The sequence below is a fragment of the Theropithecus gelada genome, chromosome 2 (assembly GCF_003255815.1).
Source record: "Theropithecus gelada isolate Dixy chromosome 2, Tgel_1.0, whole genome shotgun sequence".
Lineage (NCBI taxonomy): Eukaryota > Metazoa > Chordata > Mammalia > Primates > Cercopithecidae > Theropithecus > Theropithecus gelada.
This window is the reverse complement of record NC_037669.1, coordinates 20,481,032-20,507,313: the sequence shown is the minus strand read 5'-3', so window position 1 is coordinate 20,507,313 and position 26,282 is coordinate 20,481,032. Positions and strand designations below refer to the sequence as shown.

At 41.5% G+C, this 26,282-nt stretch overlaps 2 protein-coding genes across 4 annotated transcripts in view; one reads left to right on the top strand and one right to left on the bottom strand.

The window, feature by feature from the left end:
- The window catches only part of LNP1 (leukemia NUP98 fusion partner 1), a 53,527-nt gene extending 39,688 nt beyond the window's left edge, over positions 1–13,839 (bottom strand). Inside the window, exon 1 of one of the 3 annotated variants that reach the window (XM_025375489.1) lies at positions 13,660–13,839. The gene's annotated coding sequence lies outside the window, so the exon portion shown is untranslated. Of the gene's footprint in view, positions 1–11,984; positions 13,242–13,659 lie in introns of those variants that run through there. The other 2 variants (XM_025375490.1, XM_025375488.1) reach the window with 2 other exon arrangements.
- The window catches only part of TOMM70 (translocase of outer mitochondrial membrane 70), a 39,644-nt gene continuing 25,351 nt past the window's right edge, over positions 11,990–26,282 (top strand). The window contains exon 1 of the mRNA XM_025375487.1: positions 11,990–13,812. Coding sequence (XP_025231272.1) covers positions 13,489–13,812 — 324 coding nt within the window. The 5' untranslated portion in view covers positions 11,990–13,488. The remainder of the gene's footprint in view (positions 13,813–26,282) is intronic.

The following is a 26,282-nucleotide window of genomic DNA, read 5'->3' as shown; positions in this document are numbered from 1 at the left end:
GCAACAATGACAACATAAGTTTTTAATCTCTTTGAATCCCCACATGAAAACTAATAGAGCAACTGTAGCAGAAAAAAGAAAAAAACCTATGGACAGCTCTACAACAAAACTAAGTGACAAGCTGAACCCCAAGATGTCCTCTACTCCCAAGTGCAGGTTGTGAGGTCAAACCACCAATATAGCTATAGACCTGGTATGGTTGTCCATGCAGGAGGAAGAGGAAAGAAGCAACAGGGCATCCTCCAGACCTGAGAACAGGAGAACCACAAAATAGCCAATAGTTTGGAAAGCACAGGGAACCAACTGGAGAATAGTAGCTGAAACTGGGAAGGATTTGTTCTCTCCGATACTGAGTGAGTACAAAAAGCCCGTGGTAAGAAGGATTGAAAGGGCTGAACTGTCCAGCCACCATAAACTCTCAGATCTGATCTTCTAGGACAAAGCCTCACACTGAGGAGAAACTGGGAAGAGTGGAATCAAAACTGCAGTAGACAGGCACGACAGAGATAAAGAAAAGAGTGGGTCTAAAACAAAACGGGATGGGGAACACAGCCAGCACATCTTAGAAAGCAAGCTGCCATATTTGTGAACACTATACGAACACAACAGAAGAGGAAGCTCTGTGGAATTTCAAAAACTTTCCTGCACCCTATGTCATTCTAAGAGTTCCAGAATTGTACATAAAAATGAGGGGCAGAAAATATCAAGGTAGAATCTCACACAGCATTTCTGTTTTAAAAATCAGACTATAGACCTACAGACAATGAAAGCATGCCAAAAAAAAAAAAAAAGAAAACCTACAAAACAGATCAATGTTGTTAGCCACTATTTCAAAATGAACTAAATGATAGTTACAAAGTGATGTGAAGTGAGGCATGGTGGCTCATGCCTGTAATCCTAGCACTTTGGGAGGCCGAGGCAGGTGGATCACTTGGGGTCAGGAATTCAAAACCAGCCTGGCCAACATTGTGAAACCCCATCTCTACTAAAAATACCAAAAAAAAAAAAAAAAAAAAAAAAAAATTAGCCGGGTGTGGTGGCAGGTGCCTGTAATCCCAGCTACTCGGGAGGCTGAGGCAGTGATTTGCTTGCACCCGGGAGGCAGAGGCTGTACTGAGCCGAGATCGCACCACTGTACTCCAGCCAGGGTGACAGAGTGAGATTCCATCTACAAAAATAAATAAATAAATAAATAGTATGAGACATGAAAGAACAAAACAGAATTAGAATAACATACAAATGATATGATAAAACTCAGGAAATACTCAGAAATAAAGAGAAAAAAATCATGTCAGAAAAGGTTAAGCTAGAAGGAATGAGTAAAAAATGCAACCAATAATGTCTCCAAATAAATAGAAGATAAAAAATATTTTTTTAATAAATGAAGAAAGAAATCAGAAGAATTCAAGACTAACCATTACAAAGATATGCAAAGGAGAGTGACATTATAGATAATGAACTCCCCGAAAAAGAAAAGAAAAGCAAAGGAACAGAGCAAATACTGTAACTCAAAAAAACACTCTCCTGTAAAGAAAAAAAGATTTAAAACTACATATTGAAAAAGTATACTGGCAGGGAGAGGTGGCTCATGCCTGTAATCCCAGCACTTTGGGAGGCTGAGGTGGGTGGATCATTTGAGGTCAGGAGTTCAAGACTGGCCAGCTGAAATGGTGAAACCTCGTCTCTACTAAAAACATAAAAAAATTAGCCGGGAATGGTGGTGTGGGCCTGTAATCCCAGTTACTCAGGAGGCTGAGGCAGGAGAAGTGCTTAGCCTAGGAGGTAGAGGTTGCAGTGAGCCAAGATCATGCCAGTGCACTACAGTCTGGGTGTCAGAGTGAGATCCTCTCTCAAAAAAAGAGAGAAAGAAAAAGTATACTATATATTTGAAAATATCAACCCCATACAACCAACACCAGGACATATCATAGTATGTTTGCTATATTTTAAAAGAGAAAGAAAGATTCCTTAAGAGAACCTGGGCAGAGATGGGGAGAGGGAGGTAATAGAGAGCATGAGTTATAAGGAAAAGACAGTTAGATTATCCTCAGACCTTTTGCCAGCAATATTTTATGGCCAAGGAAAATATACGAACTTAAGATACCAAGGAAACATTGCTTTGGAAGTATGGTTTCCAAAAAGCATACTGTCAGCACAATTAGAATAAAAAATATGCACAGACGCAAAAAGATAAAGAAAGAAAGAAGGTATGAGCTAGGAATTTTATACCTAGCAAAATCAACTGTGGCAGACATGAACTTGAATGGGACATGTCAAGATGAACTAAAGGGGAACAACATACACCTGGGCCTGTTACTGGGTTAGGGGCAAGGGGACGGAGAGCATTAGGACAAATACCTAATGCATGCAGGGCTTAAAACCTAGATGATGGGTTGATAGGTGCAATAAACCACCATGGCACATGTATACCTATGTAACAAACCTGCATATTCTGCACATGTATCCTGGAACTTAATGTAAAAAAAAAAAATCTAAACAAACAAACAAAAAAAAGTACTTATATATTTAACCAAAATATTTTTTTACAATAAGGACAGACTAAAAACACCAAAAAAAAAAAAAAAAAAAAAAAAAAAAAAAAAGATGTACTCAAGGTATTAATATCCTGACTCTGTCCATTGAAAAGGCCTAGAAGCAAGGGCCAACCCAAATGCAGTGAAAACCCGGACTGTGGTCTTGAAATGCCAATTCTCATTAAACAACAACAGCAGCAGCAGCAACAAAAGATTTAAAAATAAATGAAGACAAAGAAAACAAAACAAAACAGGGCTTCTTGAAGAAATGGCTGACTCCTGGTCTGTTGCAGGAAATAAACAAAATGACCTTGGAACCTCTTGACATAATAGAGAACAAGGAAACTATGAATGACTACTCGGGTTTTTTTGTTTGTTTGTTTTTCAAAAAGACTCAAAGCCTCAGATGGAACAGTCTGAATTTCAATTTCCCCTTATAAAAATATCAACTAATAAATGAAAATGAGAGAAGAGAAAGAATTAGAATATTGCCATTTTGTGATCACCATTGAATTAGTGAGCAGTAAGCATAAAGGATTGCTAATATTACAGACAGACAATCAGACATTATCTGCCTTCTGCCTTGCAAAGGAATCAAACCTTGGTCTAGTCCAGACTCTAGGTGCATCTACCAACATAGATTACAAGAAACTTAGAAAACATCAATTTTTGCTAATGGACAAGACTAAACCACAGTATCTGGGGTTGCACACTTGAGTGACAACACAACTTTTTTCTTTTTTTTTTTAAAGCAAGTAAACTATTGTTGATAGTCAAGATAATGGTTACTTATAAGTGGTAGAAGAGGATTTGTGATTTGGATAACAGTCATAGAAGAAGCTTCTAAGGCGGTGGCACAGTTCTATTTCTTGGCTTGAATGGTGAAAGATAACATCAAAGGTGTTATCTTTATGATAATCCATCCATTCTTCTACTGGTAAGCTTTTATGTAATTTCCACTTTTTGCTATTACACGCAATGGTGCCCTAAACAGGTTTTTTGTGTGTGCAGTGTGTTTTCTATCTAGAGGTGAAATCTCTGGATTGGAGGTATCTGAATCTTCCATTTTATTAAACACTAACAGTTGAGAAAAGGAACCCACAAAAAATATTCACAACGGTTGGCTCTCTAAAGTAGTTAAATCAATTTACAATTCCATTTTTTGACATTCTTGCCTCACTGGTACTGCTGGATTTAAAAACTGTTGCCAATATTGTATATGCAAAATGAAATTTCATTGTTGTCTTAATTTGTAGTCCCCTATTTATTGGTGAGATTAAGGATGTTTTCATATGTATATTTTCCATTTGCACTTCTTTTACAAGTAGCTTGTTTATATCCTTTGCTCATTTTTCTTCAGAGTTGTCTTTTTCTTATTGATCTATAGGAGTTCTACATGTATTCTGTATATTAACCTTCTATAAGTTTTATACATCACAAACACCTTTTCCCAGTATGTCTTATCTTCCGACCCTTTGTAGTATATGTTTTCTGTAAGTTAAAATCTTTTAATGTACCCAAACTGATCTTTTTCTTCATAAGCTTATCCTTTACCCTATCACAAAGTCATCAAGATATTCTCTCATATTTTCTCCTAAAAGTTTAAAGTTTTAGTTTTCTGGGATTTTAATCTATTTGCCATTTTGTGTATGGTATGGGGTAGAATTCTCCTTTAATTTTTGTTATTTAGGTATCTTTATTAGTTTTCTTTGGCTGTATTTCAAATTACCACAAACTTAACAGCTTAAAACCACACAAATGTATTATCTTACAGTCTCCAAGACTTAGAAGTCTGAACACAGGTTAGCTGAGTCCTCTATTAAGGGTCTCATTAGACTGAAATCAAGGTATTTGAGACTCATGTGTCTTCCAAGTCCACCCATTATTGGAAGAATTCAGTTTCCTGGCTGTTGGCCAGGGATCACTCTAAGCTCCTAGAGTTCCTTTCTATGTGACCCCTCCATAGGCAGTTTGCTTCTTCACAGCCAGCAGGAAAAATCTCTTTCACTTCCAATCTCTTTGACCTCTTCGAAGGGCTCTCTTGATTAGATCAGGTATACTCAGGATCATCTGCCCTTTGATTAACTTTTTTTTTGTTTTAAGACTGAGTCTAGCTGTATTGCCCAGGCTGGAGTGCAGTGGTGTGATCTCGGCTCACTGCAACCTCTGCTTCCCAGGTTCAAGCGATTCTCCTGCCTCAGTCTTCCAAGTAGCTGGGATTACAGGTGTCTGCCACCATGCCTGGCTAATTTTTGTATTTTTAGTAGAGACAGGGTTTCATGATGTTGTCCAGGCTGGTCTCAACCTCCTGACCTCAAGTGATCCGCCTACCTCGGCCTTCCAAAGTGCTTGGATTACAGGTGTGAGCCACCGCACCTGGCCCCTCTCATTAACCTTGATTAAACCATCTTGAACCTTCAGACTCACCCATTCAGCAGCTGAATAACACGGAGTAATCTCTGTTGATATTACCAGAGGAGCCATGTCCAAATTCCTGAGTAACAAAATTATGATATGTAATAAAACAATGTTTCAAGACCCTGAGTTTTGGGGTAGTTTGTGAAGCAGCAACAGATAGTCAGAACATAGTTACAGAAACAATTTTTTTTTTTCCTGCAGTTTTTAATGTTTCTCAAAATTTGACAAAATTGGGTCTTTTCTTCATTGTTGAAGTTAAGGCTATTTTCCACTGGTCGGGAAAAAATGGCAGAGAGATGGAAAAGCATGGACTAGAGGCTCTCAGGTTCAGTGCTAGAGCAATGCTAAGATCAGCAGCACTGCATAACCATGGCTACTAGTCTGAATGCCTTTTATGAGTGAATACTGTAGGCCCATCACTTAGTAATGGACCAGCATTTTCATGCAAATCATAAAAAGAAGCACCTTTCTCCAGGCAGACAAAGTCTGACATAAGGCTGTGCTGAGCAAAGTGCAGGCTGGACCTCAACCCCCACTTGCCCCAGCATCCTTGTGTAGGGCACCATGAGCATAATCTGTATGTAATAGCTTTATAAATTAAAGTGCAGGGCAACAATTCTGCATTTACAAATGACACAAATTCTTGTGGGTGGCAATGAACTAAATTGATGAAGATGGAAAGATCTTATAAATTCATGTGAGTGGGAAGAAAGGTGGCAAATGAGCGCATAAAATATACATATGAGCCATCAGTCACAGCTAAGGAGAGGAAACTAGTGTTACTACAGATTGTTCCCTGAAGATAAATGCAGATGCTCCTTCTGACAGCAAAAAGGGCAACCACTTGATTGAATCATAAAGTGACATTCCCTCTGAGAAGTGAAGCAGTACCACCCACTCAACTGATGCTTTACTGGAAGTTGAATAATGCAGAAACCATCAGGATTGGGAAAAAAAATAACGGCATAAGGGCTCAAAAGAAACAGGCTTCTATATATCATAAATGAGCTACAAAGCACAAACCAATCAGGTCTTCCAGGAAGCAGCTTCAGTAGTGGAGGTGGTAGCAGTGACCACAGCATGCTGGGGACTGGGATCTAGCTAGAGGCTACAGAGGTGGTAGAAGCAGACTATTAGAAGTAGACTACAGGAGTAGACTATTTCTGGTGCTGGCAGCTGCAGCAGCAGGAGCATTGGTGTCCCAGCTGACACCAGTGGTACTGGACAGCAATGGTGGCGCCAGGCTGCTAATATTGACAACAATATCAGTTAGAAACTTGTTCAACAAACACTTCATCAACTTTTTATTTGGCATTGACCATGTTTCAGGTATTGTGTTGGGTGGATAAATAAAGTTAACAGGCACCCATCATATGCCCAACCCTCTTATAGATACAAGAGTACACAGATGACTAGAACATGGTCCCTGCCCTTCAGGGACTCAGAATTGAGCACAGGCAGCAGATATGAGAATGAATAATTATGGCAATATAGTAATTGTGAGGAAGAAATAGAAACTGAGGTATGATCTAATACAAAAAGAGAAAACATATTACTTTGCTCTGACATACAGAATTAGAGAAGGCACTGTAGATTTTGTACAGGATACAAAATAAATCAGACACAGCTTCCAATGTTGAGATACTTATAATCCAGTAGATGAGTTAGGACAAACATAATACTATAAAACAAGGCAGAAAAGTAATAAGTTTTGAGAAAGTCCCAGAAAAAGTATTTTGGGAGTTTAGGTGAAGCAAGTCTATATAGAAAGAAGTAGACATAAGAGACTCCATTTTGTTCTGTATTTGAGATGCTGTTAATCTGTGACCCTACCCCCAACCCTGTCCTTGCAAGAGACATGTGATGTGGTGACTCAAGGTTTAAAGGATTTTGGGCTGTGCAGGGTGTGCTTTGTTAAACAAGTGCCTGAAGGCAGCTTGCTGGTTAAAAGTCATCACCATTCTCTTAATCTCAAGTACCCAGGGACACATACACTGCGGAAGGTTGCAGGGACCTCTGCCTAGGAAAGCTAAGTATTGTCCAAGGTTTCTCCCCATGTGATAGTCTGAAATATGGCCTCGTGGGAAGGGAAAGACCTAATCTTCCCCACCGCCTGACACCCGTGAAGGGTCTGTGCTGAGGAGGACTAGTACAAGAGGAAAGAAGGTCTCTTGGCAGTTGAGATAGAGAAAAGCATCTGTCGCCTGCCCGCCCCTGGGCAATGGAACATCTCGGTGTAAATACCCAATTGTATGTTCTATTTACTGAGATGGGAGAAAACGTCTTAGGGCTGAAGTTTTGCTGCTCTTTATGCACTGAAAAGGTTTATGGAGATGTTTACATATGCATATCAAGGCACAGCACTTTTCCTTAAACTTATTCAAGTCACAGAGATCTTTATTCATATGTCTTACTGCTGACCTTCTCCCTACTATGATCCTACTATCCTGCCACTTCCCTTTTCTAAGATGGTAAAGATAATGATCAATAAATACTGAGGGAACTCAGAGACCAGGCCAGCGCGGGTCCTCTGTATGCTGAGCGCCGGTCCCCTGGGTCCACTTTTTCTTTCTCTATACTTTGTCTCTGTGTATCATTGCTTTTCTCAAGTCTCTCGTTCCACCTAATGAGAAACGCCCACAGTTGTGGAGGGGCAGGCCACCCCTTTATACACTAAAATTAAAAATCAGCCAGATGCAGTGGCTCATGCCTGTAATCCCAGCACTTTGGGAGGCCGAGGCAGGCGGATCACGACGTCAGGAGTTCAAGACCAGTATGGCCAACATGACGAAACCCCATCTCCACTAAAAATACAAAAATTAGCCAGGCGTGGTGGCGGGCGCCTGTAATTCCACCTACTTGGGAGGCTGAGGCAGGAGAATCGCTTGAACCCGGGATGGGGAGGTTGCAGTGAGCTGAGATCATGCCATTGCACTCCAGCCTGGGCGACAAGAGCAAGACTCCGTCTCAAAAAATAAAAAATAAAAAAATAAAAATCAAGGAATCAAAAGCACCACCACAGACACATTTATAATGTTTAAACAACTATCTGGGTATCCCATGGCCCAGTCAAATTGACACATGAAATTACCCATCACACCACCTATGTTCTGGCTCTGGCTGTACAAAATGAGAGGTTTTATTTTAGACAGAGTCTCGCTCTATTGGCAGGCTGGAGTGTAGTGGGGTGATCTCGGCTCACTGCAACCTCCGCCTCCTGGGTTCAAGCGATTCTCCTGCCTCAGTCTCCCGAGTAGCTGGGATTACAGGTGTGCGCCACCACACCTGGCTAATTTTTGTGTTTTTAGTAGAGACGGTTTCACCATGTTGGTCAGCCTGATCTTGAACTCTTGACCTCAGGTGATCTGCCCGCCTCAGCCTCCCAAAGTGTTGGGATTACAGGCACAAGCCACTGCACTCAGCCCACATAGGTAATTTCTAATAGTGCTAGGTGCTAATATCTTAGACCAAGGAAAGTGAAGAGGTGTATGAAGGGAGGCATGGGTGGGCAGAAACATCGAACCTTATAGTGAAAGTGAAGAGGATTTAAAAGTCTTTGTGCTCAAGAGTGAAATTACAGTTATGCTATAGGAAGAGCAATTTGATATCAAGGTGCAGGGTAACACATAGAAGAGAGGCACTAGAGGCAGAGAAGTTATCTGGGAAGCAAGCAAATATAGAATTTAGGGAAGATGAACGAAATGAATAAAAGAAAAAAAAGAAGGGAATGTGATAGTATTAGGTGTTGAGGCCTTTGGGAAGTGATTAGATTATGAGGGTAGAGCCCTTAAAAACGGGATGAGTGCCTGAGTGCCCCTATAAAACAGATTCCAGAGAACTTTCTTGCCCCTTTCCACTATTTGAGGACACAAACCAAATTTGCAGTCGTCAACCCAGAAGAGGGCTCTTACAGAACTTGACCATGCTGGCACACTGATCTCTAACTCCCATCCTCAGGAATTGTGAGAAATAAATTTCTATAGTTTATTAGCTAAGTAGTTGTATGGTATTTTTGTTATAGCAGCCTGAACTGAGTAAGACGAGAAGAAACTATTTATAGAGCATCTGTTATGTGTTATACGTACTCTTAGGAGTTTTCACTTATACGAACTAAGAAGTGTCTGAAGATGTGAAAAGAAAACTGTAAGAAAGATACTACAACAAAGTTGAATTTGTTGAAGACTTAACAGCTGATTTTGTGTTTACGTCTGTATATAAATACAATAGCATAATCATTTGTGCTTGGGTAGGTAAGGTTGAAAAAGAGAGAGGTCTATAAAGGTCTATGGTTTCAAATACAAGTAACTGCTCAGGAAATAGTGGTATTATTAGAAAAAATGGATAACACAGGCTGGGCACAGTGGCTCATGCCTGTAATCCCAGCACTTTGAGAGGCCAAGGTGGGCGGATCACCGGGTCAGGAGATCAAGACCACCCTGGCTAACATGGTGAAACCCCATCTCTACTAAAAATACAAAAAATTAGCCGGGCCTGGTGGCGGGCGCCAGTAGTCCCAGCTACTCAGGAGGCTGAGACAGGAGAATCACTTGAACCCAGGAGGCAGAGGTTGCAGTGAGCCGAGATCACGCCACTGCACTCCAGCCTGGGCGACACAGCAAAACTCCGTCTTGGGAAAAAAAAAAAAGAAAAAGAAAAAGAAGAAAGGATAACACAGAGAAAGAATGGGTGGGGGAAGATTATGAGTTATATCTTTGACAAAAGTCAGGAATCCAAGAAAAACTGCTGAGTAATTAGTAGGAAACATAGGGCTAGAGGTAAAAAGAGAAGCTATGCCAAAAGATATATAGACTGTGATTATCTGCACAGAAATGGTAACTGAAGCAATGAGATTTACTTTGGTTACTAATGGAGAGATTGAAAATAAAGAAGAAGACATATTCTAATAAATTCCTCACTTGAGGAATTTCTAGAGCTGTGCTGTCCAATATGGTAGTCTTTAGCCACATGATACTACTTAGGTCAATTAAATAATGAAAACTGTAGTCCTTGTCACACTACATTTCAAGTGCTCAATAGCCACATGTGGCTAGTGGCTACCATATTGGACATCATAAATATAAAACATTTCCAACATCATAGAAAGCTGTGATGGACAGCACTGATCTAGAGTTTGGTCAGAGTGTAGAAGAACCAGAAGAATCTATTCTCCTGAAAGCCAAGGGAAAAAACATTTCAAGGAGAGAATAATCAGTGGTATGAAGTAAAAGTGGGTGACAGCCAACCTCTCCCCCACAAAAAAAAAAAAAAAATGAATTTTATGACTTCTAAAGCACTTTCAGACTAATTATAAAGTTGTAAACTAGATTACAACAGATTTTGGATGAAATGGGTGCCAAATAAGTAACAGATGTAGACAATTCTTTTCAGTAATTTTTCAGTAAGGAAAAGTTGAATGAAAGCATCAGACAGCTGAAAGAGAATAGAGTTGTTCTATATGTACCTGCTTAATATAAGCAGATTTGTGCACTGGCTGGAAGGCTTGGACGCCAGTCAACCAGCTATTTACCAACTCTAGCAATCTGAAAGGCTTTTCATGTAGCAATGACAATTGAAGGGACAGGATTGCATCATTTTAAGACAATAAGGAGCCTTAAAAATAATCTAATCCACCCCTCCTCACATTATAAAGAAAGCAGAGTTGCCCAGGGTCACACACACTACCCAGTGGTATTAAAATCTAGAATAAGAACTCAGGTCAGCAGGGCATGGTGGCTTATGCCTGTAATCCCAGCACTTTGGGAGGCTGAGGTGGGTAGATCACCTGAGTTCAGGAGTTCGAGACCAGCTTGGCCAGTACACAAAAAATTAGCCCAGCATGGTAGTAGCCTGTAATCCCAGCTACTCAGAGGCTGAGGCAGGAAAACTGCTTGAAGCCTGGAGGAGGAGGCTGCAGTGAGCCGAGATGGTGCCACTCACTCCAGCCTGGGCAACAAGAGAGAAACTCCATCTCAAAAAAAAATACAAAAAACAAAAAAATAACTCAGGTCTTCCACAACTTAGTCCATTAGACTATCTCATTCAACTGCCTCCTAAGATACAGATCAAAGGTAAAGAAAGCTTCTTCAGTTGAATTCCACTAATCTACCAAGAAAATGATAATGTCTATGTTCACATATACACAACTTCAATTTTTTAGAAATGAAATGCAGTTCATTACTTCTTGACTTTAAAATTTAGAAAAACTGAGAACTAAGCATCAAATATCTATTACTTTGTAACAAACATCAAAAGAACTTTAAATATTATCTAAGTAAATCTATGGCCTGAGAGGTAGATGTTTTCACCATTTCACAGATTAGAAAAACATGCAGCAGATCAGTAAGGTCCCAAAGCCAGTAAGCGACACTCTCAATGTGGCTCTACACTACCATCAATCAGGAAATGGAGGAGAAAAGAAGAGAATAGAGCAGCATAGGCTAGGGAATGGAAATGAGATGTTTATCAAAGTATAAAAGTAACCAGAACAGATTTGTTTACTAATGCCAACCTTAAAAATAAAGCCAAACAAAATGAGGCCTTCAGATAAACATTTTTATGTTTCGAGAAAATAACACCGATTCCCTTTGGAGAGGGGAACTGTGCAGCTGGGGACAGGGATTGAAGGAAGACTTTTCACAGTAAACTCTGTAACTTTTGGAGTTTAACCATAACAGTGTATTGCTTACTCCAATGAATAAGAAAAAGGTTTTTCAAAAAAAAAAAAAAAAACCTTTAAATATGTTTTAGTTCCTATCAAGTTTGTAATTGTTAGCATTCTACAATCCTCCAACAGGCCACAGAAAAACTGAAATTTCAGAAAACAAAAAATCCTAACTTCTGTTTTGAAAAAGGCAAGGCAGAGCTTATATTAAGGGGAAGAAATTTTGCCTTTGGGGATTGGGGGATCAGGAGGGGAGAGAAGCCGATTGCCTGCAACGATCAACTCAATTCCATTCCTATTTTTAGCCCATTTTTTTAGTCTGTTGCTAAGAAACCCTGTTGCCCGAAGGCAATTTACTAATAGGAACTTACATGAAGCAGGAGAAACCGGTGATCCTGAAATTCTTTCAAATCAGGCCATTCTATTTTAATCAATCCATTTTGGTGCCACTTGATAAAATATCTCCTTTCAATCTTTTTGTAGCTCTACTGTGATGTTGTTGCACTTGAAAGCAAAACGATCATTTATGAAATTTTAATGTAAGGCTTCTGCAAACCAGTATACCAGAAATGGAGCGCCATAGTTCTGGACTCTGATTTTCTATTAATAGTTGTCTTTTCTTCATGAAAATACCGTGAATTCCAAACAATGCCTTGCAAGGTAATTTTGTTTTAAGAGATCTGGGGCAGAGCATCGGAAAAAGAGTTGATAAAGCTATTACAGAAACGAAAGTTTATGAATTGAAATTACGATCTGGGAATGAGAGGAGAAGAGGGCTGAGACAGCTATTGCAAAACAACCCGGGGGTGTGCGGACCTGAGCGAGATGTGGGCTGGTGTGTCACGTAGAAATCAGCTCAAGATACAAACACGTCAAGAAAGGCTCGAAGCCGGCGGGAACCCTGACGCTTCGCATTTCTACCAACTCAGTTTAAGAAATACCTAACAACGTAGAAGTCATCGCTTTCGTAATTGGTGGCGACGATAAGCCACAGCGACCACGCTCAAACCGTTTCGACTGCAGCCAACCTAGAAATGCCATTTCCACCTAGTCTTCTGCCATCGCTAACCTCCCCTATAACCTCAAATTCGTCCAAATTAAAATCTGGCTGTGTTAGTGGTAAGAAGTTCAGTGATGCAGCAGGCTTCTTCAGCAGTGAGCTCTTTCCTCATACATCTTTAAAAGTCCTTCCAATCCGTTGGTTTCCCGGGCACGCGGGCAGAAAACCGAGCTAACGGCCACAGAGGTTCAAGAGGTGCCAACGTGGCTATAACGGGAAAACTGGATCCGAAATCAACCAGTAAACTGGGTAGCTAGCTCTACGCCCCGCCCACCACCCTTGCCAGCCAATAGCCTTCACAACTCTTCTGCCACTCCCGCCCATTCCAGTGCTACAACACTGCTTTTTCCTCCGCTCTGATCTCTTGAGTGCCGCTAGCCAGCTGTATACGCGCCCCTCCTCGGCTTCAGTAGGCAAGAGGGCCATCTGCCCTTCTCTCCTGAAAGTAAAGGGGACAACACCAGCTGCGACGGGACTCCAGAAGTCAATCTCTCGAAAAGCAGCGGGGCGAAAAGAAAGAAAAAGGGTTTCCGAGGACTTCCACTCACACCCACGCTTTCCCTTAACCCGGAAGTGATTTCCGCCCCTCCTCTCCCTCTACGGTTGAGACTGGAGGAGAAGGACGGCCAGGTCTGGCCCGGCATGCCCTGGGCTTCCGGTGACCTCTGGCCCTTTTCTGTCGTCCGCTCTCTCTGCCTAGCGTGCTCGCTCGCTCGCTCATTGCCTTCCTTCCCTCCCTCGGTCTTCCTTCGCACGCTGCTTGGTGATTGTGGCGCTCGCGACAGGCAGGGAGGCGGTGGCGGAGGACACTCGTCATGGCCGCCTCTAAGCCTGTGGAGGCGGCGGTGGTCGCAGCAGCTGCACCAAGCTCCGGGAGTGGGGTGGGCGGCGGCGGGACTGCGGGCCCGGGCACGGGGGGGCTGCCGCGATGGCAGCTGGCTCTGGCGGTCGGGGCACCCTTGCTGCTAGGCGCGGGTGCCATATACCTGTGGAGTCGGCAGCAACGGCGCCGGGAGTCCAGAGGCCGGGGCGACGCCAGCGGCCTGAAGCGCAACAGCGAACGGAAGACCCCGGAGGGCAGGGCCAGTCCGGCCCCGGGCAGCGGACACCCTGAAGGTCCCGGTGCTCACTTGGACATGGTGAGAAGTAGCCCAGGCCGTAGAGGTGGAAACGCGTGTACACCTTTTCCTTGGCGGGCTGTGTCAGTGAGGGGGCTTCCCATTAGACGGAAGCTGCCAAGCGGCAGCGCAACACATGGGTTTAGGGAGACTCATTTCTGCCTGCCAGTGGAGGGCACAGGAGTAGCCCGATGACAGGTTACTGGCATTCTTTGACAATTTCCTTTTGGTTTCAGAAAAATCTTTTGCTTTTCTTCTCAGTGACACAGCATTTATTCCTAGTGTTGTAGATGGGAGTGGGGCATTTGCAAATGTGATGATTGTGTTTAATAAGTGAAGGAAGCTAAATTCCATTAACAATTGGCGTATCGTGATACGAACTGTTTCTGTGATTCCCAAAGCCTACAACTTAATCGGTAAAAGCCTTTTAATAACGAGCCACTCCCCCTTTTAGAGTGTGTTTTTGCTGGGGGTAAGTGGGCAACTACAATGACGGTTGTTGACAAAAGCAGGAAAAAAACCCCAAAAAACCGATTAGATGGCTTTGTACATAGAAAAAGAAAGACTACACAGGTTCTAAAGAGTGAAATGGTGTTCAGTGGCATTTGTTTTACAGCCTCTGAACTGTAAGCAGAACTAGCAAGCTCCCAAGGCTCGTTCTCTCTCGGCCCGGAAGCCCCCTTGACTGCAAGCGCTCAGCGACCCGGGAACCTCCCCTGCCATGCCCCAGCCCGGAGGTGTCCTTTTACACTCCGGACCCCTTGGCCTTTCTCAGAAAACGCTCTGCACTGCACTGTCCCCTCTTGTTGCACAAGAGTAGCAGCCACAGCAATGCTCACCAGGCTTGGTTGCACACAGCCCTCTGCCCCAGGTCCAGGCCCTACACACACATACCAAAAAAATGGGAGTGACTTCTTAAACTTTTTGATCGGAAGCATCTTAAATTCAGTTTTTCCATTTCACCTGGAAATGTACATGACCAAGCCTAATATGCATGACATGGTTTCTCTGATGTTAGTCCAAGCATTGGAGTATTTAGTGAACAGCTTTGTATGGTTTTGGTGAACTGACTGTTAAATCCTTTTGGTATCTGACAGCTGTGCAGAGAATTAGCCTGGCTGCATTTGACACTACTGGGATTGGGTGTGGTGGATTTTATCTGGGTCTGGAGTTGTTCAGTGGTAGTACCAGAGTAAGTCGAGGTCAGAGAAACGTTTGGTCAAATATCTCCCAGTTTTATAAATATGTATATACAGTTGGTCAAGTAACTTCCAGTTGTATCCAAGTGTATACACTTAAATACGTATGCAAGTCATTTCCATCTTATACTATTCATGTTGATTTTGTTTTTTTTTTTTTTTTGAGGCGGAGTCTCACTTTGTTGCCCAGGCTGGAGTGCAGTGGCTTGATCTCAGCTCACCACAACCTCCGCCTCCTGGGTTCAAGCAATTCTCGTACCTCAGCCTCTGGAATAGCTGGGACTACAGGTGTGCGCCACCATGCCCAGCTAATTTTTGTATGTTTAGTAGAGATGGGGTTTCACTATGTTGGCCAGGCTGGTCTTGAACTCCTGACCTCAGGTGATCTGCCCACCTCAGCCTCCCAAAGTGCTGGGGTTACAGGTGTGAGCCACCGTGCCCGGGCGAAGGTATTTTTACTAGGATGTCAAATTAGCTTTAAAGGAAGTTTTGGTATAGGAATGAACAAACTATTATCTACAGTGTGTGAGGCATTGTGCTAGGACATGAGAAAACCATATGATCTTTCCTATGGGAGGGTGAAGCATTGCCTATTTTCTAAAAGGTTTATGACTGGGTAGTAGAAGAACCTATGGACTGTGAGAACTAGGATTTCTAAGCTTTATAGTGGTCTCTCCAGCATTGCTACTTTGGGAAAGTCATTTTATCTTCTTGACCTTAGCATCATCCCTGTAGAATAAGAAGATTAAAATATTAGATGTCTTCTGTTTCTTCTAGTACTAAAAATTGATGATTCTGGTTCTGATCATTTATTTTATTTTTTTTTTTTTTTTGAGACGGAGTCTCACTGTGTCTGCCAGGCTGGAGTGCAGTGGCGTGATCTCGGCTCACTGCAAGCTCCGCCTCCCGGGTTCACGCCATTCTCCCGCCTCAGCCTCCCAAGTAGCTGGGACTACAGGCGCCCGCCACCGTGCCCGGCTAATTTTTTGTATTTTTAGTAGAGACGGGGTTTCACCATGTTAGCCAGGATAGTCTCGATCTCCTGACCTCGTGATCCACCCGCCTCGGCCTCCCAAAGTGCTGGGATTACAGGCTTGAGCCACCGCGCCCGGCTGGTTCTGATCATTTATAATAGCTCAGTGCTGCTGTTAAAAGTAGTTATGAAGAGGCTTCTTTGAATTAATTATCACTTGTCTTACATAATTTTTGGATGTCTGAAATTCTCCAGTCATTTTCTATTTCGTTTGTTAATTTAGTTTTAATCATGGAAGAATAGTAGGTAAAATGAAAGATCTAAAAAGTTTTCAGTTCTGTAAACATTAAAAATAAAGATAGTTTGTATACATGAAACTCGATTTTTTTTTTTTTTTTTTCGGAGGCTCACTCTGTCACCCAGCCTGGAGTGCAGTGGCGCAATCTTAGCTCACCGCAACCTCTGCCTCCTGGGTTCAAGCAATTGTCCTGCCTCAGCCTCCCGAGTAGCTGAGATTACAGGCATGTGCCACCATGCCTGGCTAATTTTTGTATTTTTAGTAGAGACGAGGTTTCGCCATGTTGGCCAGGCTGGTCTGAAACCCCTGACCTCAGGTGATCCACCCACCTTGGCCTCCCAAAGTGCTAGGAATTAGAGGCACGAGCCACCTCACCGGCCGAAACTAGATTTTAACATTTCATTGTGGTTTCAGCCAACCCACCTCATCCCAGGGGTTCTGTACCATTGATGTTTAATAAAACCTAGCCAACTCCTTTTCAGATTTTAGATTTCCTTAATTCCTCTTTTCCACGTTGTCTGGATCAACACTGATGAATTTAAATTTCATGATATTTCAGAGTTTTTTAGTTTTACTTTACAAATAACTTTTTTTTTTTTTTTTTTTTTTTTGAGACGGAGTCTCACTGTCACCCAGGCTGGAGTGCAATGGGGAGGTCTCGGCTCACTGAACCTGCCTCCGCAGGTTCGAGTGGTTCTCCTGCCTCAGCCTCCCGAGTAGCTGGGATTACAGGCACCCGCCACCACGCCCGGCTAATTTTTGTATTTTTAGTAGAGATGGGGTTTCACCATGTTCACCAGGCTGGTCTTGAACTCCTGACCTTGTGATTCGCCCGCCTTGGCCTCTCAAAGTGCTGGGATTACAGGTGTGAGCCACCACCTCCAACCACAAATACCTTTTTATTCATCTGACTGCTGTTAAAAATTAGAATTTAAGATTGGACTCTTTGTGTTGCTTAAACTGCTTTAAAATAATGTATTTTTGGCCCCAAATAAAACAGGGCAAAGAATTTGCATTTACCATTGTTCATCTTGTGGAATTTGTAGGCCTACACCTGGAATCTTTGAATTACTAGATTGTTCTTTGGTAAAGCAACAATAAGAAGGTCTTTGTGGTTTTTTTTTTTTTTTTTTAGACGGAGTCTCGCTCTGTCGCCCAGGCTGGAGTGCAGTGGCCGGATCTCAGCTCACTGCAAGCTCCGCCTCCCGGGTTTATGCCATTCTCCTGCCTCAGCCTCCCAAGTAACTGGGACTACAGGCGCCCGCCACCTCGCCCGGCTAGTGTTTTGTATTTTTTAGTAGAGACGGGGTTTCACCGGGTTAGCCAGGATGGTCTCGATCTCCTGACCTCGTAATCCGCCCATCTCGGCCTCCCAAAGTGCTGGGATTACAGGCTTGAGCCACCGCGCCTGGCCTGTGGTTCTTTTAAACGGAAATTTTTATCTTAACTGTTGGTCACCAGTAGATGTTGAAAGACTACTTTTGTCTTCTTTTAATAGTCTCCTTCTTAGAGTTATTATTAGACTATCTAAATATAATTGATCAGTAATTGTAATTGCTTATCTGTGGTTGGAGAAATTGCTATACATTTGAATAGCACCTCTAAATTGGCATCCTCTATGGGTTTCGCAACCAGAAGCATTTGCTTTCACTGATGGAAAACTGGCAGAATCCTGATGCCCTAACTGTCCTTTCTCCACCTAAGCAATAGCTACAGTTTTTAAGGGAATGAATAAATAGACAAATATTGTCTATTTAGGGTTTGATATCAGCAAATAGAATGGAAAATCTGCATTTTTGTCTTTTGACTTATGTGTATCTTAATGTAAAATGATCTGATAGAATTACTGGGCTTCTGTCTATTGGGTTTGAGATTTTCCTTTACAATTAGAGTGTACAATTACTTTTTTTCTGGGATAGCAAAAACTTGTACAGGAAGTGCAAAGGATATTCATAGTTGTTTTAATTAATGGGAATATTGGGGTATCACTAAAGAAAAGCGTTTAGTCACAGTTGATAGTGTCTCAGACTGAGGTGCTTAAAGTGTTAGATCATATTCCATTTTGAACCATTATGAAATCTACCGTGATGTGCCATTTTGCTTCAGTAATTTTTTTGGACTTAAAGAATTTAAAAAAATTTTTAAATTGCAAGACTTTTTAGAGGATGATATTATCCATAGTACTTCTCAATCTGTGGGCTTGGGTCATCACAAGAGACCACCACACATATATTCCAAGCATGGTATCCTGGCTGTACCAATGTCCTAGATACTTCTTTTTCAAACATTCTGTGATTCTTTAGAAAAATGCACTTATTTAAAAGCGTTATTGACTACATAGTAACTTTTTGTCCAATTGTTATTTAATCTGATGATAAAAAATGCAGTCATTCTTGTGTTCATATTTAACATTACACAGAGTTTAACCCACATGAAATGGTTAGGAACCAATAATCTAAGCCAGCCTACTACAGTAGGAAAGGAAAGATGTACCTACACATTTTAGTAAAGGGTCAAGGACTGCATAAACTGTTGTTATTAGTCATCTTGTTTGAAATGAAATTATTGTCTCCCCCAAATGATCTGTTTTGAGTTATTTTTTTAAAATCAGGGACACCAGTGACATTCCTCTCTTAAGTTTAGTTTACACTTTTCAATCTTTATCTTAATCCTTGGCAGTATTTCACATTGTGCACTAAATGTCGTAACTTTTCCTGTTGCTTCTGAGGTACTAAATTTTCCTAATTTAAAAAAACAAACAAACAAACAAATACCAGCCTCACGGATTGTTACTCTCCTTATCACAACACAGAAGTCATTTCACCTTTTCTGAAACTTCTCGCTACCTAGGCACACCGCTATGTGATTTTGTAACACCCTGGACTTTTCCCTTTTATAGCACTTACCACGTGGTACTAGAATTACTCATTCCTGTTTCCTGCTATGCTTTTGAATCTGTGAAGGCTGAGACTGGCTCTGTCTTGTTCACCATTGTATTCCCAGAACCTAATACAGGTGCATAGCAAGTGTTGAATGAATGAAGTTTCATTTTTTGACTGATAATTAAGGGTTCCTTTGACAACCCTAAGCTTATATTATTTATATATATGTGTGTGTGTAAATCTCACAAGTGGTTTATTTTTTCAGATTTTCCAGCTCTTCATTTTTGTTCTACCAGTTAATGCTGGATTCCATGTAAATCTTTTTTTCTTTTTCTTTTTTTTTTTTTTTTGAGTTGGAGTTTTGCTTTGTCACCCAGGCTGGAGTGCAGTGGTGCAGTCTCCGCTCACTGCAACGTCCGCCTCCTAGGTCTAAGCGATTCTCCTGCCTCAGCCTCCCAAGTAGCTTGCCACCACACCTGGTGAATTTTTGTATTTTTAATAAGAGATGGATTTCACCATGTTGGCTAGACTGGTCTTGAACTCTTAACCTCAAGCAGTCCACCCACTTCTGCCTCCCAAAGTGCTGGGGTTACAGGCATGAGCCACCGTGCCCGGCCCCGTGTAAGTCTTAAACCTCATTTGGGCATACTTTTTGTAAATGAGTTGATTATGTATGACCTGCAACCATAATCCTGCAGAAGCAGTCGTTATGCAAGTATATTCTTCCTAGGCAAAGAGTTACTATGATTTAGTAGGTGAGGTTGGTTGTAGATTTTTAAAATTTCAAGACATGAGATGGGAAAGGACTTTTTTATTGTCTTAGGTTTTATTCCTTACTAGGTTTGAATCCTTATTATCTTAGGTATTATTATCCTAGGTTTGATTCATATGAAAGTAACAATTGGTTGGCCAGCTACAGTGGCTCACACCTTTAATCCCAGCACTTTGGGAAGCTGAGGCAGGTGGGTCACCTGAGGGCAGGAGTTCAAGACTGACCTGGCCAACATGGTGAAACCCCATCTCTACAAAAATACAAAAATTAGCCGGGCATGATGGCGGGTGCCTGTAATCCCAGCTACTGAGGAGGCCGAGGGGAGAGGATCGCTTGAACCCAGGAGGTTGAGGTTGCAGTGAGCTGAGATCCTGCCATTGCACTCCAGCCTGGGCTACAGAGCAAAACTCTGTCTCAGAAAAAGAAAGAAAGTAACAGTTGGTCAATAAGTATTGAAACATTGTTTCGCATACAGTAAGTGTTCCAGAGTTATTTAGGGTGCAGTGAGCGGACATTGTGCCCCCTGGGCGACAGAGCAAAATACTGTCTCAAAAAAAAAAAGAAAAGAAAAGGAAAGAAAAGAAAGTAACAATTGGTCAATAAGTATTGAAACATTGTTTCTCATACAGCAAGTGTTCCAGAGTTATTTCCTACTTCTATAAAGCTGTGATTCAAGTATAATACATGCTTTTTGAGTTTGAGAAATTTAAAACAATAAAACCATTTTAAGAGAAACATCAAACCACCTCAGGTATATTTTACCTGGGTGTAAGTGTGTCATAATGACCAGTTAAATACCCATTTTATTTTCTCACATGCAGATTAATGTACTTAATTCTAGCTCATTTTCTTTTACAGTGAGTATGCATGATCATCAGGTTAATATTTTATAAATGCTGAGAATTTACAATAGTTTTCTTATTGCCAGATATGTATCATTGACAGCTTTTTGCAATGTAGTCATGGAATCATGTCGCAGGACTTGTTTTTAGAGGCTGGTGCTTTTCTGATCTCCAGAGGTTCAGTACGTGGGCTAATCCTTTTAGGGTTGTTTTTCCTTCCTGGAGTACTTTCCTGTCTTTTGTTAGTCATTTTTATTTCAGAGCAGATTCTCATGAGTAGCCTTCACTGACTATCCTAAGCAAAACCTGATTTTCTCACTTTGTATTCCACTAGATTTACCTAGATTGTACCTTAATATTGTAGCTTTCATTTCAAAATGTAACCTGTTTTCTAGAGTAGATTTGGTGTCATGAAGAGCTGAGGGGCATGTTCCTAGGTTCTGCCTCATTTGACAAGTCTCAGTACACTGAAGAGAGAAAATATATATTTATTATTTTTTATTTCAATATCTTTTGGGGTACAAGTGGTTTTTGGTCACATGAATTGTATAGTAGTAAAGTCTGAGATTTTAGTGCACTCATCACCCAAGTGTACATAGTACCCAATCTGTAGTTTTTTATCACTCACATGCTCTGCCACCCTCCTCCTCTGAGTGTCCATAGTCCATTATATCACTCTGTATGCCTTTGTGTACCTGTAGTTTAGCTCCCACTTATAAGTGAGAGCATGTGGTATTTTGTTCCCCATTTCTGAGTTATTTCACTTAGAATAATGGCCTTCAGCTCCATCTAAGTTGCTGCAAAACATTACTTCATTTTTGTTTTTTAATGGCTGAGTAGTATTCCATGATGTATATATACTACACTTCTATCAGTGGGCACTTAGGTTGGTTCCCTATCTTTTTTTTTTTTTTGAGATGGAGTTTCACTCCCGTTGCCCATGCTGGAGGGCAATGGCGCGATCTCAGCTCACTGCAACCTCCGCTGCCCAGGTTCAAGCAATTCTCCTGCCTTAGTCTCCTGAGTAGCTGAGATTACAGGCATGTGCCTCCATGCCCAGCTAATTTTGTATTTTTAATAGAGGTGGGGTGTCTCCATGTTGGCCAGGCTAGTCTCGAACTCCTGACCTCAGGTGACCCACCCACCTCTGCCTTCCAAAGTGCTGGGATTACAGGCATGGGCCACCGCGCCTGGCCAGTTCCATATCTTTGCAATGGTGAATTGTGCTACAATAAACATACACATGCAGGTGTCTTTTTGATATAATGACTTCTTTTCCTTTGGGTAGACACCCAGTAGTAGAATTGCTGAATCGAATGGTAGATCTATTCTAGTTCTTTAAGAAATCCTCAGGCTGGGCACGGTGACTCATGCCTGTAATCCCAACACTTTGGGAGGCCGAGGTGGGTGGATCACCTGAGATCTGGAGTTTGAGACAAGCCTGGCCAACATAGCAAAACCTTGTCTCTACTAAAAATACAAAAATTAGCTTGGCATGGTGGCATGCGCCTGTAATCCCAGCTACTCGGGAACCTGAGGCAGAAGAATCGCTTGAACCCGGAAGACAGGTTGCAGTGAGCCAAGATCACACCACTGCACTCCAGCCTGCGTGACAGAGCAAGACTCTGTCTCAAAAAAAAAAAAAAAGAAAGAAAGAAAATAAGTAAATTTCCGTACTGCTAGAAAAGATATGTTTCCCAATGTTTTCTTAGGTGTATTACCTGAAGTATTTACTTTAGATCATGTGTCTCACTTGAATAATTTTGGATTTATGTGTATGTGTATATACAGTCGCTACTCTTTGAACTAATAGTTTTCTGCTTGTTGGCTCAAAAATTTACCAACCACCTAATATATAGTCAGGCATCACTTAACAGTAGAGATGCATTCCAACAAGTGCATCATTAGTGGATTTCATCAGGTATACTGACACAAACCTAGATAGTACAGTGTACTACGCACCTGTGCTATGTGGCATAACCTATTGATCCTAGGCTGCAAACCTGTACTGCATTTTATTGTGCCGAATACTGTGGGCAACTGTAACACGATGGTAAATATTTAGGTACCTAAACATAGAAAAGGTACAGTAAAAATACAGTATAAAAGATAAAAAATGATACACCTGTTTAGGGCACTTAACATGGAGCTTGTCGACTGGAAGCTGCTCTGGGTCAGTGGGTGAGTGAATGTAAAGGCCTAGGACATTACTGAATACTACTGTAGTATACTGTTTAAACACTGTACCCTTAGGCTACACTAAATTTATAAAATACTTTTCTTCAGTAATTAACCTTAGCTTACTGTAACTTTTTAACTTTATGAACTTTTAAATTTTTCTACCTTTTTTTTTTTTTTTGAGATGGAGTTTCACTCTTGTTGCCCGGGCTGGAGTGCAATGGCGTGATCTTGGCTCACCGCCACCTCCATCTCCTGGGTTCAAGTGATTCTCCTGCCTCAGCCTCCCTAGTAGCTGGGATTACAGGCATGTGCCACCACACCCAACTAGTTTTGTATTTTTAGTAGAGACGAGATTTCTCCATGTTGGTCAGGCTGGTCTTGAACTCCCAACCTCAGGTGATCCGCCCGCCTCAGCCTCCCAAAGTGCTGGGATTACAGGCATGAGCCACCGCACCCGGTCTTTCTAACTTTTTAAAATAACATTTAGCTTAACGTACAACTACTTGGAAGGCTAAGGTGGGAGGATTGCTTAAGCTCAGGAATTGGATACCAGCCTGGACAAATAGGGAGACTTTGTCTCTTAAAAAAATAAATAACACTTAGCTTAAAACACAAGCACATTGTGCAGCTTCACAAAAATATTTTCTTTATATCCCTACTCTATAAGCTTTTTTAAAAAAAGAAACTTTTAAAAAAATTTTTTAAACGTTTTGTTAAAAACTAAGATACGTTATTGTAGGTCTACACAAGGTCAGAATCATCAGTATCCCTGCCCTCCTTCTCTACATCTTGTCCCACTGGAAGATCTTCAAGGGCATTAACACGCATGGACGCATGGAGCTGTCATCTCTTATAAGAAGCCTTCTTCTGGAGTAGCTCTTGCCTTCAAGACCTGCCTTGAGGCTATCCTATAGTTAACTTAAAAAAAAAAGTAGCAGTATACTAACATAACAAAAAGTATCGTTTATGTATAGTAAACACATAAACCAGTAACATAGTTGTTTATTATCATTCTCAAGTATATGTACTACACATTATTGTATTTGCTATACTTTTTTTTTTTTTCCCGAGATGGAGTCTCGCTCTGTTACCCAGGATGGAGTGCAGTGGCGTGATCTCAGCTCACTGCAAGCTCCGCCTCCCAGGTTCACACCATTCTCCTGCCTCAGCCTCCTGAGTAGCTGGGACTACAGGCACCCGCCACCACGCCCGGCTAATTTTTTTTGTATTTTTAGTAGAGACGGGGTTCCACCGTGTTAGCCAGGATGGTCTCGATCTCCTGACCTCGTGATCCGCCCACCTTGGCCTCCCAAAGTGCTGGAATTACAAGCATGAGCCACCGCGCCCGGCCTCTCTTTGTTTTTGGGATGCAGTCTCCCGCTGTTGCCCAGGCTGGAGTACAGTGGCACGATTTTGGCTCACTACAACCTCCACCTCCCAGGTTCAAGTGATTCTCCTGACTCAGCCCCCCAGTAGCTGGCATTACAGGTGCTCACCACCACACCTGGCTAATTGTTTTGTATTTTTAGTAGAGATGGGGTTTCACTGTTGGTCAGGCTGGTTTCTGACCTCAAATGATCCACCCACCTTGGCCTTCCAGAGTGTTGGGATTACAGGCATGAGCCACTGCACCCAGCCCCACAATATATGCTATGCTTTTATACATCTAGCAGTGTAGTAGGTTTGTTTACATCAGCAGCACCACAGACACATGAGGAGTGCATTACAATGGCTGTGACATCACTAGGCAATAGGAATTTTTCAGCTCCATTATAATCTTATGGGACCACCATTGTATATTCAGTCTGTCATTGATTAAAACATTGTTATGTTGCGTATAACGGTACATTTTCATAATGGGATTTTAGTGTTTCTGTCAGTAGTAGTTCTTTTGCGAGATTGACAGTTGTTTTTTTCCTACACTGGTCTCCAGTATGGTCCTTCAGGATAAAGACTACACTGTTGGTTATTGTATAGTAGAATTACATCAACTAAAATTCAATTGTACTTGCTTGGCAAAAAGAAAAAATGTAATTATACTGATTCTGTTTGTCTTTCACTTTAATGACCTTTTGTCTTGGAGCCAGTGGTGCGTGAGACAATGATACTTGAGTCTGTTTCCTTTGTTTCTTTTTTTTAAGATAGAGTCACATTCTGTCTCCCAGGCTGGAGTGCAGTGGTATGATCTTGGCTCACTGCAACCTCTGCCTCCCGGGTTCAAGTGATTCTCCTGCCTCAGCCTCCTGAGTAGCTGGGACTACAGGTGCCCGCCACCATCCCAGCTGATTTTTCTATTTTTTTAGAGACGGGGTTTCACCATGTTGGCCAGGCTGGTCTTGAACTCCTGACCTGAGGTAATCCACCCGCCTCGGCCTCCCAAAGGCATGAGCCCCTGCGCCCAGCCGATTGAGTTTATTTTAAACCTTTATTAGATACCTGAAGATTCATGATTGTTGTGCCTTTTTGGCAGATTGAACCTTTTATCAGTAAAACTATCTGGACATCATCTGATGCTTTTGAATGGTATTTTATCTATATTGCCTTTTTAAAATTTTTATTGTTTAGTATTCACCTTCCACAATTTTTTACATTCCTTTAAAAAAAAAGATTGTTTGGCCTTAGTGTCATTTGGTTTTACATCATGCCTTATAGGCAGCAGGTAGTTAGTTTTGGTTTTAAACAATTCGAAAGTCTTTTAATGCAGGGATCTAAACTACTCACATTTATTGTTACTATTTACATGTTTAGCGATTACTGCCATGTTTACTCTGCTTTTTTGTTTCTTTTCCTTTCTTTCTGCTTTTTGTTGTGTTGGTCATTTCCCTATTTGGGGTTTATTTTTAGTGGTAAGGAAGCTGTATATTTCTATTTCTGTTCTTGTGTTCAACCTTAAATGTTAGTTTAGCTAGGTATAAGACTTTAGTTACAAAATAATCTTGCTTTAGAATTTTGAAATTGTTACTTAATTGGTTTTTGGTACCAAATGTTGGTGACAGTCTGGCACTGGATTGTTTTTCTTTTTAAATACTTTCAGGATTTTTGTTGTGAAATTTCACCATAATGTCTAAAAATGTGTGTCATTTTTCTTCAACTCCAAGAATTTCTCTGATTCCTTAGATTTTTTTTTTTCTATGCCTTTCGTTTTATAACTCCAGGTAGGCAAATGATGGAACTTCTAGATTTATACTTCGTGTCATTTCATTTCTCCAAACTTCCCATCTCCCTATCCTCTCTTTCCATGGCATTCTGTCAGGTTTCCCCCATTCTCTACTTGTTAATTCGCTCCTCGGCTTTCTCCTTTAATATACAGCCAATATGCTGAATTAATTGTAATAATCATTTTT